Genomic DNA, 21,556 nt, shown 5'->3' with positions numbered 1-21,556 from the left:
CTCTTAAAGTTTTTACCTGGAGTCACATATCACAGTTCATGTACCAGCGGGAGTCACTTGACCACATCCAATGTCGAGAGGGCAGTATCTACAGTTCCAACTTGTTCCACCTACCCAGCCTCTCTTTCAGCTAATGGTGATGCTGTGACACTGTCTGGTCAAGTGAACCTATCTTCATTGGAGGACTTCTGCATCAACTTTTGCTTTTTTGTTTAGATACAGGTCACAATAAACTTTGGAAAATTCTGAAAGAGATGGGAATACCAGACCAGCTGATCTGCCTCTTAAGAAATTTGTATGCAGGTCAGGAAGCAACAGTTAGAACTGGACATGGAACAACAGACTGGTTCCAAATAGGAAAAGGAGTTCGTCAAGGCTGTATATTGTCACCCTGCTTATTTAACTTATATGCAGAGTACATCATGAGAAATGCTGGACTGGAAGAAACACAAGCTGGAGTCAAGATTGCCGGGAGAAATATCAATAACCTCAGATATGCAGATGACACCACTCTTATGGCAGAAAGTGAAGAGGAAGTAAAAAGCCTCTTGATGAAAGTGAAAGTAGAGAGTGAAAAAGTTGGCTTAAAGCTCAACATTCAGAAAATGAAGATCATGGCATCCGGTCCCACCACTTCATGGGAAATAGATGGGGAAACAGTGGAAACAGTGTCAGACTTTATTTTTCTGGGCTCCAAAATCACTGCAGATGGTGACTGCAGCCATGAAATTAAAAGACGCTTACTCCTTGGAAGGAAAGTTATGACCAACCTAGATAGCATATTCAAAAGCAGAGACATTACTTTGCCAACAAAGGTTCATCTAGTCAAGGCTATGGTTTTTCCTGTGGTCATGTATGGATGTGAGAGTTGGACTGTGAAGAAGGCTGAGCGCCGAAGGATTGATGCCTTTGAATTGTGGTGTTGGAGAAGACTCTCGAGGGTCCCTTGGACTGCAAGGAGATCCAACCAGTCCATTCTGAAGATCAGCCCTGGGATTTCTTTGGAAGGAATGATGCTAAAGCTGAAATTCCAGTACTTTAGCCACCTCATGCGAAGAGTTGACTCATTGGAAAAGACTCTGATGCTGGGAGGGATTGGGGGCAAGAGGAGAAGGGGACGACAGAGGATGAGATGGCTGAATGGCATCACTGACTCGATGGACATGAGTGTGAGTGAACTCTGGGAGTTGGCGATGGACAGGGAGGCCTGGCGTGCTGCGATTCATGGGGTCGCAAAGAGTCAGACATGACTGAGCGACTGATCTGATCTGATAACTGTAAGATACAGGTATAACTGACACTCCATCCCTATTCTTTCTGCCTTAAACTCTGCTGATGCACTACTGAAGCTGCCTAACCATTTTGCATAAGAATGATGAGCCATACTTTGAAGATAGGGGGTCATCAGAATGAAATGATTCTTTAATGACCTGACTTTTCAGTTGAACTAATACAAGCAAGTGGCTAATTCTGGATTTCTTGTATGTGGGGAATAAAGTGAAAGTGTTAATCGCTCAGTCGTGTCCTACTCTTTGTGACCCTATGGACTGTAGCCTGCCAGGCTCCTCTGTCCATGGAATTCTCTAGGCAAGAATACTGGAATAGGTAGCCATTCCTTTCTCCAGAGGATCTTCCTGACCCAGTGATCAAACCCAGGCCTTCTGCATTGCAGGCAGATCTTTACCGTTCTGAGCCACAACGGAAACCCTTGTGGGAGAAAAATTACACCAAATATTTAAGCCTGTTATTTGGAACCAGAAACATTTCTAACTTGTGTGGATAAGAAAGATGAACAGATTCTGTGCTTACAGCCCAGAAACCCATCTTCCTCAGATACCTTCCTGAGACTGGGCCAGGAGTGCAGGAACCAAATGAGATCGACCTTGCTTTGTGAGTGGTGGCCAGTGAAGCAGAGGAAAGAGAAATCGTCCGTCCTCTTCCTCTCTTCTAGCTCCCTGCACTTCCCTTTCTACTTCATACAGTGTTACCAGTTGCACAGTTTCTTTTCCTGACTACAACAACTGTCCCTTTACCCTCTACTCTCTCATTACCCTGCTCCTCTTCTTGAGAAATGCTTGTGTCCAGTTAAGGTGAAATTATCCTAGGTATGATTGAATTGGGTTTCCCTGGTGGCTTAGCGGTAAAGAATTCACCTGCCAGTGCAGTGAGACATGGGTTTGATCCCTGGGTTGGGAAGATCGCCTGGAGAAAGAAATGGCAACCCACTAATGATTGAATTAGGTCAGTTTCTCAAAGATTTGAAAAATCTGTAAGCCGCTTGTGAGTGAAAAAGGTTGCCTGCCGTATCAACAAACAAAGGGATCTTGCAACCATCAAGTCACTGCAGCCACCCTGAGGGGACTCAGGATGGGAAAGAACAGGATACTGGCCCTAAATAACTGAGTTTCAAGTCAAAGGAATGATTTCCATGAGCCCAGACTCTTGCCCCTTCCCATACACAGAAAAGGGCTAAATTCATTATCTTGAGCTTCTGGTTGGTTTTCCTTACTTGTCAGTAATTTTTGATGTTCCTACTCCTTGTTGCAAAACTCCTGTGTATCCTGGCTCCTCTCTTCTCAGCAGTCCCTCAGAGCTATAGCTGAGCAGCGGCCTCCCAGGCTTCAGTCCTCAGCAAGTCTGCCGAATAAAACAGTTCTCAATTTTTAGGTTATCCATTTTTTTTCATTCGACATGCTTAATATTTTGTGCTGCCTGTGGAATTCTTCCCAGGTTTCCCCACAGTCTCAGAGGTTCCTCTCAGAATATGTGGGACAGTTAATGCTGGTTGTCTTAGGAATTCCCAACTGATGTGTTTGGACCTTGAAATTCTTGGTTCTCTGTGTCCTTCCTGTGGTTGCCCACGTCTTTTCAGACTTTGGAACTGGGAGCTAAGTGAACGCTGATTGCTAAATGAAGGCCTGTGAATAGAACACAAAGAAAAATGCAATCTAAATATTTGACTTTATGGCCATAACTTCTCCAAATGGTCTCAAGCTCTAGTTTAAGGAGCAACCAAGTAGTTAAACTTCAGGCACGTGATCATAAAATTTATTTATTTATTTTTTTGTCTCTGGAATATCCTGGAATACCCCATGTTCTCAATTTCTTATTCTTTGGCCCACTATCCTACTGGGATAGGACTGCAGTCTACGATTATTCTTTGTTTCACTCATTTTGATCATTTTTTTCTTTATGATTGTTGCATGAAGTGTTACAGATTATGACTAGGCAGTGTTTTATTTCTCCTGTGCCCTGAGGTGTGTAAAGGTTTGTGTGTGTGTGTGTGCACGCGCGCATGCACGCATGTGTGCACTCAGTCATATCTGACTCTTTGAAACCCCTTGGACTGCCAGGCTTCTCTCTCCATGGGATTTTCCAAGCAAGAATACTGGAGTGGGTTGCCATTTCGTGTTCTAGCATATCTTCCCGACCCAGGGTTCAAATCTGTGTCTTCTTGAGTTTCCTGCATTGTCAGACAGGTTCTTTACCACTGCACCACCTAGAAAGGTCTGTTGTTATTTTCCAAATAATACAATTGGAGTTTTCAAATGAGAATTCATCTCATTTTAAAAGTTGTAGCTTTTACAGGTTTTTTAAAGTAAATTGTGTGGAGCTTTTCTTACACCCAATTTCAGGAGCCGGTTGTTCATGAAAAAAAAGACATAAGGATGCTTTGTAAGTTCTAAATCAGGGAGTAGAAAACATGTGTTGTGTGTTCTTGTCATTTGTGCTCAATTGGACAAGAAAGGGAGAACTTTGTTTTCTTTTCAATTATGGATTACTACAGGATATTGAATATTATATAGTAGGACCTTATTGTTTATTTTATATATAATAGTTTCTGTCTGTTCACACCACACTCCTAATTTGTCCCTCCCCCATACCCTTTTCCTTTTGGTAACCATCTGTTTGTTTTCTATTAGTTTGTTTCTGTTTCGTAAGTAAATTCATTTGCATCATATTTTAGATTCCACCTTTAAGTGGTATTTGTCTTTTTCTTTCTGACTTATTTAACTCAGTATAATCTCTAGGTCCATCCATGTTGCTACAAATGGCATTATCCTTTTTAATGACTGAGTAGTATTCCTTTTGAATAGCTATTTTCTAAAGCGTATGTAAATAGATCATGTCATATAGTAAAAGGAGGGGCATAGAAATAGCATTTATTTAGTACTTGTGTGGCAGGAAAAAAGCTGGTATCTTCCCATATATTTTCTTACTTAGTCTTAAAAATGGTCACTTTGGAATATTATTACTCCTGTTTTTGAAATGAAGAGACCGAAGTTGAGTCAGTAAATCATTGTTTACATTTGAATAGGTAATTCATGATGGACCCAGGATTCAAACAAATGTATATCTAACAGCAAAGCCCATGGGTTAGTGGCAATTGTTTGATATTCAATGATGGGCAATGTCTTTGTAGCAAAGTTCACATTGGCTCATTTAAGGCAGCAATCCCAAACCTTTTTGGTATCAGGGACTAGTTTCGTGGAAGACAGTTTTTACATGGACCTGGTGTGGGGTGCTTTGGGGATGATTCCAGCATATTACATTTATTGTGCACTTAAAGTGAAAGTGTTAGTCGCTCAGTCGTTTCCGACTCTGTGTGACCCCATGGACAGTCTGCCGGTCTCCTCTGTCCATGGAATTCTCCAGGTAAGAATACTGGAGTGGGTTGCTGTACCCTTCTCCAGGGGATCTTCCAACCCAGGGATGGAACCCAGGTCTCCTGCATTGCAGGCAGATTCTTTACCATCTGAGCCACCAGGAAAGCCCATTGTGCAGTTAATTCAATTATTATTATATCAGCTCTACCTCAGATAATCGAGCATTAGATCCTGGAGGTTGGGGACCCCTGACTTAAAGAAAGCACCCATGATGCCAAGTTTGATTTCACACTGTAGCCTCATATCTAGGCAAGGAGACAACATAGCATTGTGCTCCCTTGTTATGGTATCAAAGACACCCTGGAGAAGTTAGCATAGAATGTAAATAAATACTAATAGCAAATAGAAGTGCCTGGACAAGATTTCAAAATCCAAGAGTAAGACACAAACATACTTTTCCACTAATGAGATCAAAGGATTATTGATTCTGGAGGAAGAAATTATGGATTTTTGAAAGTCACTTGAATGTAACTCCTTGATCCTTTCAAATAGTCTCCCCAGTGAACACATCCCTTAGATATAGATAGCTCTGCTCCTCTTTTGTAAGTGATTTTTTTCCGTCTCCTTCCAGGAAGCTGAAGAATGAACTCTTGGAAGCAAAACGCAGAAGTGGGAAGACTCAACAGGAGACCACCAGGGTCTGTGCCCACTGTCAGAGAAACCTGGGCTTGATATTCGATCGGGGAGACCCGTGCCAGGCCTGCTCCCTCAGAGTGTGCAGCCAGTGCCGGGTCTCAGGCCTTGATGGCAGCTGGCGGTGCACCATCTGTGCGAGAGTCGCGTGAGTTTCTTGCCTTTGTGTGCAAAGTCAGTTTTGATGACTGAAGAGTTGGGGAAGGGGAAAGCAAGGAGGAAGAATACATAAAAGGTAGCGATAGAGAATAGAATTGAAAGTATAGCCCCACTAGAAGTTCAGTAGTGCTTTGGCAGGGTGTGATGTGTATTTGTGTGTGTCTGAGACAGAAACATTATACAGTTGGAAGCCTCACAGAATGTGGTCTCTTCCCGCATCTGAACACCACCCTCAGGCTTTCTTAGAGCCACACTTGGCTCCACCCAGCTTCTTAGGGTGTGTGTGCTCAGTCCTGTCTGACTTTTTATGGCCCCATGGAATTTTCCAGGCAAGAATACTGGAGTGGGTTGCTGTGCCCTCTTCCAGGGGATCTTCCAAACCCAGGGATTGAACCTGCATCTTCTGCATTGGCAGGCGGGTTCTTTACCACTAGTGCAGCCTGAGAAGTCCAAAACTGGGTTTCAGTTCAGTTCAGTCGCTCAGTCATGTCCTACTTTTTGCGACCCCATGAATCACGGCATGCCAGGCTTCCCTGTCCATCACCAACTCCCGGAGTGTACTCAAACTAATGTCCATCGAGTCAATGATGCAATCCAGCCATCTCATCCTCTGTCGTCCCCTTCTCCTCTTGCCCCCAATCCCTCCCAGCATCAGGGTCTTTTCCAATGAGTCAACTCTTTGCATGAGGTGGCCAAAGTATTGGAGTTTCAGCTTCAGCATCAGTCCTTCCAATGAACACCCAGGACTGATCTCCTTTAGGATGGACTGGTTGGATCTCCTTGCAGTCCAAGGGACTCTCAAGAGTCTTCTCCAACACCACAGTTCAAAAGCGTCAATTCTTTGGTGCTCAGTTTTCTTCACAGTCCAACTCTCACATCCATACATGACCACTGGAAAAACCATAGCCTTGACTAGATGGACCTTTGTTGGCAAAGTAATGTCTCTGCTTTTGAATATGCTATCTAGGTTGGTCATAACTTTCCTTCCAAGGAGTAAGTGTCTTTTAATTTCATGGCTGCAGTCACCCTCTTCAGTGATTTTGGAGCCCCCAAAAATAAAGTCAGCCACTGTTTCCACTGTTTCCCCATCTATTTGCCATGAAGTGATGGGACCAGATGCCATGATCTTAGTTTTCTGAATGCTGAGCTTTAAGCCAACTTTTTCACTCTTCTCTTTCACTTTCATCAAGAGGCTCTTTATTTCCTCTTCACTTTCTGCCATAAGAGTGGTGTCATCTGCATATCTAAGGTTATTGATATTTCTCCCAGCAATCTTGATTCCAGCTTGTGCTTCCTCCAGCCCAGCGTTTCTCATGATGTACTCCACATATAAGTTAAATAAGCAGGGTGACAATATACAGCCTTGACGAACTTCTTTTCCTATTTGGAACCAGTCTGTTGTTCCATGTCCAGTTCTAACTGTTGCTTCCTGACCTGCATACAGGTTTCTCAAGAGGCAGGGCAGGTGGTCTGGTATTCCCATCTCTTGAAGAATTTTCCACAGTTTATTGTGATCCACACAGTCAAAGGCTTTGGCATAGTCAATAAAGCAGAAATAGATGTTTTTCTGGAACTTTCTTGCTTTTTTGATGATCCAGAGGATGTTGGCAATTTGATTTCTGGTTCCTCTGCCTTTTCTAAAACCAGCTTGAACATCTGGAAGTTCACAGTTCATGTATTGCTGAAGCCTGGCTTGGAGAATTTTGAACATTACATTACTAGCGTGTGAGATGAGTGCAATTGTGCGGTAGTATTTCTGCTTTATCGACTATGCCAAAGCCTTTGACTTTGTGGATCACAATAAACTGTGGACAATTCTGAAAGAGATGGGAATACCAGACCACCTGATCTGCCTCTTGAGAAATTTGTATGCAGGTCAGGAAGCAACAGTTAGAACTGGACATGGAACAACAGACTGGTTCCAAATAGGAAAAGGAGTTTGTCAAGGCTGTATATTGTCATCCTGTTTATTTAACTTATATGCAGAGTACATTATGAGAAATGCTGGACTGGAAGAAACACAAGCTGGAATCAAGATTGCTGGGAGAAATATCAATAACCTCAGATATGCACATGACACCACCCTTATGGCAGAAAGTGAAGAGGAACTAAAAAGCCTCTTGATGAAAGTGAAAGAGGAGAGTGAAAAAGTTGGCTTAAAGCTCAACATTCAGAAAATGAAGATCATGGCATCCTGTCCCATCACTTCATGGCAAACAGATGGGGAAACAGTGTCAGACTTTATTTTTCTGGGCTCCAAAATCACTGCAGATGGTGACTGCAGCCATGAAATTAAAAGACACTTACTCCTTGGAAGGAAAGTTATGACCAACCTAGATAGCATATTCAAAAGCAGAGACATTACTTTGCCAACAAAGGTTTGTCTAGTCAAGGCTATGGTTTTTCCTGTGGTCATGTATGGATGTGAGAGTTGGACTGTGAAGAAGGCTGAGTGCCAAAGAATTGATGCTTTTGAACTGTGGTGTTGGAGAAGACTCTTGAGAGTCCCTTGGACTGCAAGGAGATCCAACCAGTCCATTCTGAAAGAGATCAGCCCTGGGATTTCTTTGGAAGGAATGATGTTAAAGCTGAAACTCCAGTACTTTGGCCACCTCATGCAAAGAGTTGACTCATTGGAAAAGACTCTGATGCTGGGAGGGATTGGGGGCAAGAGGAGAAGGGGACGACAGAGGATGAGATGGCTGGATGGCATCACTGACTCGATGGACTTGAGTCTGAGTGAACTCCGGGAGTTGGTGATGGACAGGGAGGCCTGGCGTGCTGCGATTCGTGGGGTCGCAAAGAGTCAGACACGACTGAGCGACTGATCTGATCTGATCTGATCTGATTTTGAGCATTCTTTGACATTGCCTTTTATTGGAATTGGAATGAAAACTTACCTTTTCCAGCCCTGTGGCCACTGCTGAGTTTTCCAAATTTGCTGGTAACTGGGTTTAGTAATCTGCAAATCAAGGTGCAAAAATAATTCAGTATATCTTCCTGTCTTTCCCATGAAATCAAATTGTTTACTTGGGATATTTCTCCATATATGTGTACAGAAAAAGTATCAGTAATGCACTTTGCTTTCTATTTAAAAGGAGCATGATATATCTGTGACTCAAGTGCATAATGTAAAACTCACTATTTTAGACCCTGAACTCTTCTCAGAAAGTTTTTCTCAGTGTGAAATAATGGGTCTTTCCAACTCTGCTCCCCTTTACTTCACATTTCAGAGTTGGATATAAAGGCTCTTCCAGTATTGTCAAATTGGAGAAGGAAATGGCAACCCACTGCAGTATTCTTGCCTGGAGAATCCCATGGACAGAGGACCCTGGCGGGCTATAGTCCATGGGATCGCAAAGAGTCAAACACGACTGAGCGACTATGACTGTATAGTCAAATAATGACTTACAGAGGAAATAATGGACAGAATTTCCTCAGTTATAGTTTTGCCTCTATATAATTTTGCAGGAGCATTTATCCCTCTCCATTCTTAGTGACCACTGCTGCGGACAACAAATCAGAAGAGGAAAACTTGGAAAGAGACTAGCACCCCCCCCTTTTTTTTTTAATGAAAACATAATGCACATGGCTTTTGTTTTTAACTAGAGTTAACTTACACAAAAGGACATAAATGGCAAGTGTACAACAGGGTTTCTCGATTTCAGCATCACTGAAATTCTTGGCAATATGGTTCTTTGTGGGGGAGGGAGGGGCTGTCCTAGGTACTATAAGATGTTTAGCAGTGTTCATGGCTTCTGCCCAAGAGACACTGGTAGCACTCCTCCCTTTTTCAGTGGTGACAATGACAGATTCCTGCCAACATTGCCACATGTCCCATAAAGAGCAAATGTCTTTGAGAAGCACTGATGTACAGCTTTGCAAATTATCACAGTTTCTGTGTAACTACCATTCAGGCAACGAAATAGAAATGCTACTGATACCCCAGAAGCTTTTCTTCTTCCTCCTCCCAATCACTAGTCCCTTCTTATTCTCCAATGATAAATATTATCCTGCTAACACCATAGGTTAACTTTGACTTTTTTATACTTTAAATTGATTTTATGCTTTAAATTGATTTTAATTGTTTAAATTGTTTATTTTATACTTAAAATATAAAAAAAATAAATTTTTTTTACTTTAAATTGACTCATACAGGATGTATGTATTTGTTCATAACTACTTTCGGTCAACATTATGTTTGTGAGACATCCATTTTTGTTGCATTTGGCAGATGTCTACTCATTTTCACTTGTATACTCATTTCACTCATTTTCACTATAGTGTTTTGTTAACACTGTATTTATAACTATATAAGAATTCATATACCATTCTATCATTGATGTATATTTGGGATGTTTCTAGCTTTCACCTCTTATCAATATTCTTGCACATGTCTCTTGGTACATATGTGTATGTATTTCCATTGAATATGTACATAGTAAAATTTCTGGGTCATATAATTTATGCATGTGTTTCATTTCAGTTGTTGTTTAGTAGCTAAGTTATGTCTGACTCTTTGTGACCCTGTGGACTGTAGCCCTCCAGGCTTCTCTGTCCATGGGATTTCCCAGGCAAGAATACTGGAGTGGGTTACCAGGGCTTCATCCAGGGGATTTTCCCAGATCAGGGATCAAACCCATGTCTCCTACCTTAGCAGGTGGATTCTTTACCATTGTGCCACCTGGGAAGCCCCACGATGCCAATTTGTTTTCCAAAGTGGTTGTGCCAACTTATCCTTTCACTAGCAATACATGAGTGTTGTTACTTTATATTTTTACAACAGTGTTTTTTTGTTTTTCTATTTTTATAATTTTGTTGGGTGTGTAGCAGATTAATTGCATTTTTCTTTATTACCAATGAGAATGAGGATATCTTCATATGTTGACTGACCATTTGAACGTCCTTTTCTGTGAAGTGCTGGTTCAGGTCTCTTGCCTTTTTTCTGTTAGGTTATCAGCCTTTTACTGACTAGTGTGAAGGGGTTCTTTATATATTCTGTGTACAAACCATGTTGGTTCCTTGTGTTTCAGATATTTTTCCCCCAACTTCTGATGTTCCTTTTCATTCTCTCAGTGGTGTATTGAAGAACAGAAATCTCTAATTTTTTAGTAACTCAATTTGTTCATCTTTTCCTGTATGAGATTAGTGGGTTTTTTCTTTCTGTATCCTAACAGAAAAAAAAAGCTTTTTGTAAAAGTTGATGAAAATATTCTTCCGTGTGATCTCCTGTAAGTGTTATTGTATTACCTTTTTAGACTTACAATCTACTTGGAACTGATTTTTGCATGTGTTGTGAGTTACAGATTCATTTTTATATTTTGATATGAATATCCATTTGATCCAGCAACATTTATTGAAAGGACCATTTTTTCATTTCTCTACAGTGTCACCTTCACAAATCAAGTTTCATTTCTGACTACTCTATTACATGTGTAATGTACCAATGACACATTATTTTAATTCAGTGTAGCTTTATAAAACTTTATATCCAGTGGGCTTGCCACTTTGCTGTTTTTGTTCAAAATGCCCTGGCTATTATTGGTCTCTGGTATTTTCAAATACATTTAGAATCAGCTTTCCAGAAAACAGGTCCTACTAGCGTTTTTATAGGGACTACATTACATCTACAGAAAGTTATGGAGAGAATTGATGTCTTTCAATATTTAGTCTTTTGACCCACAAACACTATGGGCCCTTTCATTCGTTTACCTTTAATTTCTTTTAGTAATATTTCATATAATAATTTTCCTGATACATCTTACATATCATTAGATTTAATCCAAGTATTTGATTTTTGTGTTATTATAAATAGTATCCTTAAATATTTTTTTTTTCTAATTGTCGTTGATATGGAGAAATGCAGTTGATTTGGGTAGTCTAACTTTGTATTTGGAAATCTTGTTAAACCCACTTATTAATTAAAATAATTCCTGTGGCACCATTCAAATTTTATTTTTGCACAAGTGTGTCTTCTTTTCTAACACTTGACATCTTTTTTTCTTTCTGTATTGCATATTTGTTTTCAATTTTATTCATTTCTTGTTCTTTTATTTTTTTAGAATTTTTCATTAATAGTGTTTTGATTCATATGTTTAGATACTACATTTTTTCCATCCTTTGTCCTTTTCTAACATATACATTTAAGGATATGAATTTCCCTGTTTGCACTGCTTTAGCTGCATCTCACACATTTTCATATCCATTATTTTTTATGATATTGGTTTCATTCTGTTTTCTAATTTCTGTCACCTTTTTTTTTCCCAACTATGAGTTATTTACAATTGTCTTTTGATATCTAACTTCATGGGGATTTTTGACATCTTTTTGATATTGAAATTAGCTTTATTTCACTTTGGTCAGAGGACATACTCTATATGATTTCATTCTTTGAAATTCAGCCCAGAAAATCTTCAATTTTGTTAAATGTTCCAATTTCCTTGAAAAAATGCATTCTGCAGTATTGATTTGAATATCTTAGTTTTGTCTTTTAATGATATTTGTTAATTGTGTTGTCCAAATCTTCCATATCTCTACTGATTTTTTAATCTATATATTCTATGTGATATTGAGGGAAATATATACTAATGTCTCTCAATAATGATTGTGGATTTTCTATTTTCCTTTTTAACTTGATAATATTTGCTTTGTGTATGTTGAATTTAGAGTCTTGATTGCTTAAGTATTTAGAATTGTGAGATTTTATAGTTGTACAGAAACCTTTATAATTATGAAAACTCTCTTCTTATCTCTAGTTATGATTTTTTCCTTTTAAAGTTTACTTTATAATTAGTATGGCCTCAGTTGCTTTCTTTTGGTTGGCATATGCCTGGGGAATCCTCTTTATCCTTTACTTGCAACTTTTTTTCTTTCCTTATATTTGCCATATGTCTCTTATAAGTGGAATATTATCATGTGTGCATATTTTAAATCTAGGCTGACAGTTGTCATTTAATTAGGATATTTGTCCCATTTGTAGTAATAACATAACCCATATATTTTATTTAAAATTTACCACCCTTTTACTTATTCTTTTTTTGGTCCCATCTATTCTGTTCTTTTATCTTTACTAATTTGCCTTCATTTAGGTTGTTGCAATATTTTTCTGTTTATCTCCTCTAATATTTATACATTTTTTACTACTCATCTAATGATTACTCTAGAGATTACAGCATACATCCTTGACTTGTTAACATATAGTATTAATTAATAGTTTTGGTACTTCTAAGACAATATCAGGACTTAAAAACACTTTGATTGCCTTTACTCCCATCCTAGTGCTATTGTATATTTTAAATATTTGTATATCTATATCTATGCACACACATATACACACATAGCTGAGTGTGTGTGTATATACATATATGTATTTATGTATGTATGTATGATTTGTCTTAGTCTATTTAGGTGGCTGTAACAGAATGTAATAGACTAGATGGCTCTTAAACAACAGAAATATATTTTTCACTGTCCTGGAGATCAGGGTTCTGGGAGATTTGTTGTCTGGTGAGGGTGTGCTTCCTGGTTCATAGCCAGCTGTCTTCCCACTGTGTCCTCACCTGGCAGAAGAGGGCAGAAGAGACAAAGGAACTCTCTGGAGAATCTTTTTATAAAGGGAGTGATCACTTCCCAAAGACTCCATCCAAATAACCATTGCACTGGGGGTTACATTTCAATATATGAATTATTATGGAAGGGGTACATTCAGTCTATAACATAATTAATCCCACAAAATATTGTTATTTTATAGTCATTATTTCACTTAGACTTACTACTTAGTTACCCTTTCCATAACTATTTTCATATCCTTGAATTCAACTAATCATGGATAGTAAAATTTCATGTGTAAGTGGAACTGAGCAGTTCATACCCATGTTATTCAAGGGTCAACCATGTTTGAAAAACTGTAAAGCTGAAACTCCAGTACTTTGGCCACCTCATGCGAGGAGTTGACTCATTGGAAAAGACTCTGATGCTGGGAGGGATTGGGGGCAGGAGGAGAAGGGGATGACAGAGGATGAGATGGCTGGATGGCATCACTGACTTGATGGACTTGAGTCTGAGTGAACTCCGGGAGTTGGTGATGGACAGGGAGGCCTGGCGTGCTGTGATTCATGGGGTCGCAAAGAGTCAGACACGACTGAGTGACTGAACTGAACTGAACTGAAAGCTTAGTGAGACTCTGTTTAATAATATGTATCAATTGAGAACATACTTTTTTTTTCTAGCAAGGAAATTGGATAGGGCCTGTAAATATTCAAGATTACCTTAATCAGATCATGGTTTAAGCTAATTTCAAAATTGAAGCCTTTGTCTTTGAGAGAGTGGATCTGTTTTGGGATCACATTTATTCCTGGATAATACTAATAGTCCTACAAGGTCTCAAACTATATACCAATTAGATAAGAGAGGTGATTGATTTTCTGGCTTATAAATAGTGGAAATAAGCACACCAAGAATTCAGAATGTGTGTTAGTACAGTTGGATTGAATAAATATCAAAATCTGTTTGTTTTTCCACCGAGTTCTTTTCCCACCAAACTCTGCCAAGGTGAGGTTTGTTATTTCAAGTGATGAAAGGAAAAGGGATTTTAACAAATGACTGACCTACTAATTGCAGAGTCTGACGACTTATAAGGAATAATTCAGTAACTATTTCTCCATTTCTTATACCATATTATTTTATTTGATCCCTAATATTTGATCATTTTCAGTTTTTATTCCATTTCTGTTTACCTCTTCTCTACATCCTGAACCCTCATTTGCTCACACAACAGTAACGAGGGACTGTGACTCATGAGCCTTTCAATCAATCAGGAGTTGCCTCAAGCTTTTGTATGGGGAGAGGAATTTTGTCTTTAATTTCTAAATGTCAGTTGTAATTACTGAAACACTCTTTTCAATATAAGACCCAAGAGGTTTGTGTATTCATGCATTGCTGATTGAAAGTTTTGCCATCAGCTCATCTGGTAGTCAGTATAGATGGTAACTGGAGGTCTAATTCATAAAAAATCTCCCCTCAATCTGGTCAGATCAATATTAGGTTATATATGTATATAGAGAGAAACTTTTAATGTGTTAAGTCATTGGAATTTGCAAGTTGTTTGTTACGGAAGTTAGCTTACCTAACATAACTAACATAATCCCTTCCTGTGTTTTTTTTTCCCTTAATACTTATATGGTATATACTTTCCTATTCCTCCACTAGAATATAAGCTTCACAACCATGAGAGCAGGGCCTATTATCTGTAGTGTTCAATGAAGTAGTTCTAGTGCCTAAAAGAATACCTATGATAAATACTCAATGATGAGTAAATAGATGGCAAGGCCCCACTTAAAGCATTTCAGGCTTAAGCACGTTATGGAACAAATGTGGTTTTCTTCGGAATTAACGCACACACACACATATGCACAGACACACATCAGGCCAAATATATTTGCCCTCTGAAGAGAGTAAATTTCCAGCTGTCACAGAAAGATATGACAAGTTGTTGTCAGAAGGATATAAGAATAAATAATAAAAAAATGAAAGGTCTGTGTCTTCCTGAGGGGATGTTAAAACCTCAATACAGAACTTCAGAATTACTTGTACTTCTTTTTTTCTTTGATGTGATAATAACTTAATAAACCCAACTATCCACCTATCCACTTGCCCTATCTTTTGACCCATCTGTCCATCCTCACTACAACAATTATTGATAACCTGTTGGAATACTAGCGGATAAGGATACAAAGATAGATGAAACATAGACTACCCTCAATGGTTGCATAGTCTAAGGAGGAGGAGTTTATTACATTATTATCTCATCACTAGAATAAATTCTGTATTTGTGCATTACAATGTTCTGAGAAAAAAACAGCTTTCAAAGTATGGTTCTTATACCTCCTTTTAAAAAGTTAATTTATTTATTTTAATTGGAGGCTAGTTATAATATTGTGGTGGTTTTCGCCATACAGCAACATGAATCAGTCATGGGTTGTACATGTGTCCCACCATCCTGAATCCCTCTCCAAACTCCTTCCCCACCCCATCCCTCTGGGTTGTCCCAGAGCACCAGCTTGGACAACAACTTATAGTGGTAGCATCTGTGTGACAGCTGGAAATTTACAAGATATGTGTTTCACTTGGTAGAAACAGAATCTCTCCTCATTTTAAAAACTGAAAACAGAGACCATTATTTCTCCAGCTATGAGTCTATGTGATCTCAGAGATTATCTGTCAGTGTTGGAAGTACCCTGTTTGCTATTCATGGAGTGGTTTTTGAGAGGAAGCATGAATGATACTCTATTGGCAGTGAACACCCTTAATTTGTTGTGAGAGAATGCTATAGTGCCAGTGGGCTGTCTCTATGTTCAATAGACCATAAAATTGAAATTCCCACCCTGACCTCTAAGAGATGAGATGAGTCAGAAAGTGACTCATTCTCTAATCAGTTGGAAAGCACAACCTTTGTTGTCATTTACCTTGGATTTGGTAAAAGTAAAGAGCTTTAATTGTTGTAGCACTGAAAAGGATTACAGCAAAAACTAATAAAGGGAGGCTACCTCCTTCAATGGGATGATCAGCCCTTGACATTTTTTGCAGCCCCTTCTGGTTCTAACAAGTTGGCTGCTGTTGGTCTCCTTTTAAAATTAACTCTATAGAAACAGAATAAAAGTGACCCTGACACAGCCAGTTAGTTCATGTGGCTATCCTAATGAGACCTACAAAATTCCACATGATTATGTTAGCGGAGGCAGTTGCTTTCCAACAAAGACAGCGATAATGATCAGTTTTCCTAATTAGCACCTCAGTTGAACTCAGACCCCAAATATAAAAACAACATGATCAGGAGCCCAAAAATGAAATACTTCTGATATGATGTTGATGAGCTGATCTTATTTATATTCATGCCATGTGGTGACATTTCATGCTGCTATTTGTCCTTGTGGAAGCCTTTGTCATGTTTAAGGAGGAGTCCGGTGTTTTTATTTTTGATGAATTGGTAGTGATGACTGAAAACAGATGAAATAGACCTGAGATAGATGAAATATGAGTCCCTGTCACTAACTTGAAAGACGATAGTACCAGTGGTTGGAACATATACAGAGAGGGTACAGAGGGAATGCATAGTGCTTTGTTATGAGAAGGAGAAATACAGACCCTGACATCTGAAAACTGATCTGACATTTACATGTAGGTCTTGATGTTGTTAGAAGGTGATCTGGGGCAGGCTGTGTTCTCCTAGTAGACTTAAATGACCTCAGAGCACCAGCATCCCACAGGATCACTGTGTATCCATGATGAAGTGAGACACAGTAAGAATGCTTCATAATCTTATTTTAGCATAGATGAAAACAAGGTGACTGGTCAAGCCACAATGTATCACACATCCCCGTTTCTTGGTTAATATGAATTTCCTCCTACTTCCTTACTAATTACAGCCTTAGCCTTCTTCTAGACTGCCCTTCTCTTAGGTAAAACTTAAGTTATCAATGATAGCCTTGTCCCTGCTCCCTGACATCATGTAGTCTACAGCAAATTCCTGCTCTCTTGAAATCTCCCTAAAATTACCTAACATAACCCCAAGTGAAAGTGAAAGTCGCTCAGTCATGTCTGACTCTTTGCAACCCTGTGGATTACAGCCTGCCAGGATCCTCTGTCCATGGATTCTCCAGGCAAGAATCCTGGAGTGGGTTGCCATTTCCTTCTCCAGGGGATCTTCCCAACCGAGGGATTGGACCTGGGTCTCCTGCATTGGAGGCAGAATCTTTACCCTCTAAGCCACCAGGGAAGCCCAACATAACCCCCAATCCTATATTAAATTCTTTCAAACGCCTTCTTCTCGAGACTTCCCATGGTTTTTCATGACATGTTTTCCTTTATTGCAATGAACAAAATTTTCGTTAAACTATACCCGTGTATCTGGAGATCTTTTGGTCCTCATGGGTACTAGTAATTGCCACATACTCATTTAAACATCACTCCTTTTTTTAAAGGCAAATTTCTATAATCTAGCTACAAGGGAAAATTCACACTGTAGTAATCCCAAACTGAGCCACAGATTTTGGGGGTGATGTGTGCGTGCTTAGTCCCTCAGTCATTTCCAACTCTTTGAGACTCCATGGACTGTAGCCCACCAATGTCCTCTGCCATTCGACTCTCCATGCAAGAATACTGGAGCGGGTAGCCTATCCCTTTTCCAGGGGAACTTCCTGACCCAGGAATTGAACCAGGGTCTCATGTATTGCAGGCTAATTCTTTACCAACTGAGCTACCAGGGAACTTTTGAGGGTGATAAGAAGCTGTTTGGAGTACTTTGACATGCTACTTTAAATCACTTATTAATCATATATGAGCGAGCGCCTTCTCCCTTTTTTAGAATACTTTGTTCACTGTGGTTTAGTATCTTAATACCCACATAGATTAGAGGGATTTTTAAATGTAGAAGTATCATACATATCAAGATACTCTATATATACTGTTTAAACAATAGTAAAAAGTATCTATGTATTTATCACTCAGTTTAAGAGACCATTCTTGTTTTCCATTTCTTATTCCCTTGCTCTACTTTATGGTTTTATTGTACTTGGATATATCCCTAAATAATATATTTTCTAATTTTTCAATTTTGAATTCTGTAGAAATGGAAATTATACTATATGTGTTCTTTGTGACATTTTTTAGCTCAGCATTTTTTTTTTGTGTGTGAAATCTATCCATGTTTACTTTTTTGTTTTTAATTTACTTTTTGGCTGTGCAGCATAGCATGTGGGATCTCAGTTTCCCGACCAAGGATTGAACCTCTGTCCCCTGCCATTGCATAGAGTCTTAACCACTGGATCACCTGGGATGTCCCTCTATCTATGGTTATGTGAATATCATTCCATTCCTCTTCACTGTTGCATCGTCCTACAGTGTGCCTGTTTTCTTGTTGATGGACATTTTTGTTGTTTTAGTTTATAATGTTACCCCAAAAATGCTGGTATCACCTGCTTGTACGTATGGCCTAACAAACATGTACAGCAGTTTCCTTATTGTAGGGTTTTTAAAACTGAGTCATGACCCATTGATGGGTCCTGGCCAGCATTTACAAAAAGAAGGGGAAACAGAAAATGTCAGTATACATATAATTATATGCATGTAAGTCCGACTGAGCGACTGAACTGAACTGACTGAAATCTGCATATACTTCATTGTGTGTGTGTGTGTGTATTTATTTTCTGGATTATGATGTAAAACTTTTTTTTTTCTTTCCAATTCCCCCTCCCTCCAACCCCCACCCCACCTCTGATAAGCACAGATATAATCTCTTTCCCTATGCGTTTGGAGATTTTCTTAATTGACCTCCAACACTATTAGTTCCTGGTGTACAACATAAGTCTAGTTACCATCTGTCAAAAATGTTTGAGAAAACTCCTGTAGGAAGTGTGCCTTAGGAATGAAATTGTAGGGCAAAATGGTATGAACATTTTCAGCTTTTTAAGATGTTAAATTGTGTTTTATAATTGTTGTACCAATTTAAATTCTACCAACATTTTATAAAACTTTACAATCTTACCAACACCTGGCATCATGAAAATTTTTGATTGTTGTTCAACTGGTAGATCCAGATGGATATCTTAACTATGATTTTTTTTTAATTTTTCTGATTACTAATGATGTTGAGTATCCTTTCATAGGTTTATTGGCCATTTGGGGTTCCTTTTCTGTGATATGACCATTTATGTATTGCCCAATTTTCTCTTAGGCTATTAGTCTATTCTTTACTGATTTGAAGGTGTTTGTGACCCCCTTCATTTGTAAAAATCCTTTTGCCTTAAGATCTGTTTTGTCTGCTATTAATACAGTAATATAAAGTTTCTTTTGGTAAATATTTACATGGTATATTTTTTTCTTACCATTTGCCTTTCAACCTTTCTGTGTCTATATGCTTGCAAGGAGACTATATAGCATAGATGCATATATATGCTGTATATGTGTATATATATATTTAAATATTTGCTATACATATATGCTATATATACAAGCTATGCATGTATACTATATATATATAATTTTTAAGTTTAACTTGACAGTATTTTTCTTAAAGTATAGAGTTTAGTCTATTTGTATCCATTGTAATTACTTAATATTTGATTTTATTTATATTATCTATACATTGATGGAAATACTATATTTTTCTCATTCCATTTTATCCTTTCTACTAGTATAGATATTATATGAGTTTTTATTTTAGTGGTTACCCTAGAAATTACACCATTCATATTTAATTTCATGAATCATTAGTTTTACCCTTCTTCTAATCAACAAAAGGAACTTGATATTCTTAAATTCCAACTGTCTTCACCCAGGCTTATATATACTTTTTGTCCTATGTTTTAGAAACATCTGTTTTCAATTCAACATTTTTGATATCATGTTTGTTTTACATCAACATTTGTTTAGATTTATCCACGTGTTTTACCAATTCCATTTGTTACCATTCCTTTTTATATGTTAGATCTACTTTACTTCCTCTTTTTCTGTCTTTCTTTTGGTCATGTGACACAGCTTTTGGGATCTTCGTTTCCTGACCAGGGAGTGAACTGTAGACCACAGCAGTGAAAGCACGATGTCCTAACTACTGGACCGCTAGGGAATTGCTTTACCTCCTCTTTAGAAGATCCTTTAGTGAAAATCTATTAATGGTAAATTATGTCAGTTTTTATTGTACTGAAACATTTTTTATCTCACTCTTTTATCTCACTCCTAAACAATGGTTTCTCTGGATACATGATTTTAAATAGATATTTTCTCTCGGAACTTTAAAGATATCATTTCGCTGGCTTCTAGCTTTCGTTATTTCTAATGGAAGTCACCTGTCATTCTAATCATCATTCCTTTGTTTGTAATATGTTTTTTTCTCCTCTCTAGCTGTTTTAAAGATATTCTCTTTATCTGTAGAGTTCATAATGTGTTGAAGGATTTCTTGTTACTTTTCCTGTTGGAAAGGAAGAAAGGAGTAAATATATACCATCATCTCCATAACGCCAGGGTCTTTTTCGTCTTTTTCACTTCTGTACTCTTAGCCTTATTTTTTTTTCATTGCTAAGTCATGTCTGACTCTTTTAGGACCCCATGGACTGTAGCCCACCAGGCTCCTCTGTCCATGAGATTTCTAAGGCAAGAATCCTAGAGTGGGTTGCCATTTCCTTCTCCAGGGGATCTTCCTGAACCATGGATCAAACCCAGCTTTCCTGCATTGCAGGCAGATTTTTTACTGCCTGAGCCAAGAATGCAATAAATAATTGATATGTAATGAATGAATTAAATAATTCTAGCTTCCTTGTGAATGATAAGAAGGAAACGTTATATTTCAGTGTATCTAACTACCATATCTTATCTCAGATCTCTCCAGCAAGTTAATAGAAAATAAAGGGAAAAAATGAATGTTTAGGGCACTCTTCTTTTTTAGGATATGATTGCCTACTTTTTCCCTATAAGTCTAAGGAGAACTTGACTTTACATTTAAATAAGCTATCAAGCAAAAGTTTGTGGTCCCAAGAGTTTAATGTTAAAGAAAATTAGAACCTAGCAAATTCTAAATATTCAGTAATCATTAATCACGTGTCACAAGTGTAACTCAATTTCAGTCAAACTCTTCAGAGTGACTTGTAGGAAACACACTGTTTATTCAAAGCTTTGTATTTCTGAAATATTAGATTGATATGGCAGAGAGAAAAAGTTCATAGTAGGTTTCATGTTTCTTTTATTTCTTCTTTCACTCCTTTATTCCTGTCACTCTGCTCCAAACAGAGAGACATAGTCACAGATGTGTGCACGCACACACAGCCAGTCACAGCCCATCATATGAAATACTGCATGTTATTCCTTGGCTTCTATACCTTTTCACCCTTACTCAAAGCCTTGTCATAGCTGGTTCTTTTCTGAAGAGCTTTGCTAAATGTAGGGGCTTTTAGTATAAATCCTGTTTTTGTCATGATACTGTACAACTTTGGGCAATGTGAACTTTGATTTATTTATTATTTATTTATTATTATTATTATTTATTTATTATTATGTGAACTTTATTTCAGCCATGTGAACTTTGATTTCCTCATCTGAAAACTAAGGAT

At 38.2% G+C, this 21,556-nt stretch overlaps 1 protein-coding gene across 1 annotated transcript in view; it reads left to right on the top strand.

Annotated features, from left to right (window-relative positions):
• The window catches only part of SYTL5 (synaptotagmin like 5), a 143,122-nt gene that overhangs the window by 44,940 nt on the left and 76,626 nt on the right, over positions 1–21,556 (top strand). The window contains exon 3 of the mRNA XM_059883816.1: positions 5,239–5,448. Coding sequence (XP_059739799.1) covers positions 5,239–5,448 — 210 coding nt within the window. The remainder of the gene's footprint in view (positions 1–5,238; positions 5,449–21,556) is intronic.

Source organism: Bos taurus, chromosome X, assembly GCF_002263795.3.
Source record: "Bos taurus isolate L1 Dominette 01449 registration number 42190680 breed Hereford chromosome X, ARS-UCD2.0, whole genome shotgun sequence".
NCBI lineage: Eukaryota > Metazoa > Chordata > Mammalia > Artiodactyla > Bovidae > Bos > Bos taurus.
The sequence above is the reverse complement of the archived record's forward strand: the minus strand, read 5'-3'. Positions and strand labels throughout refer to the sequence as shown.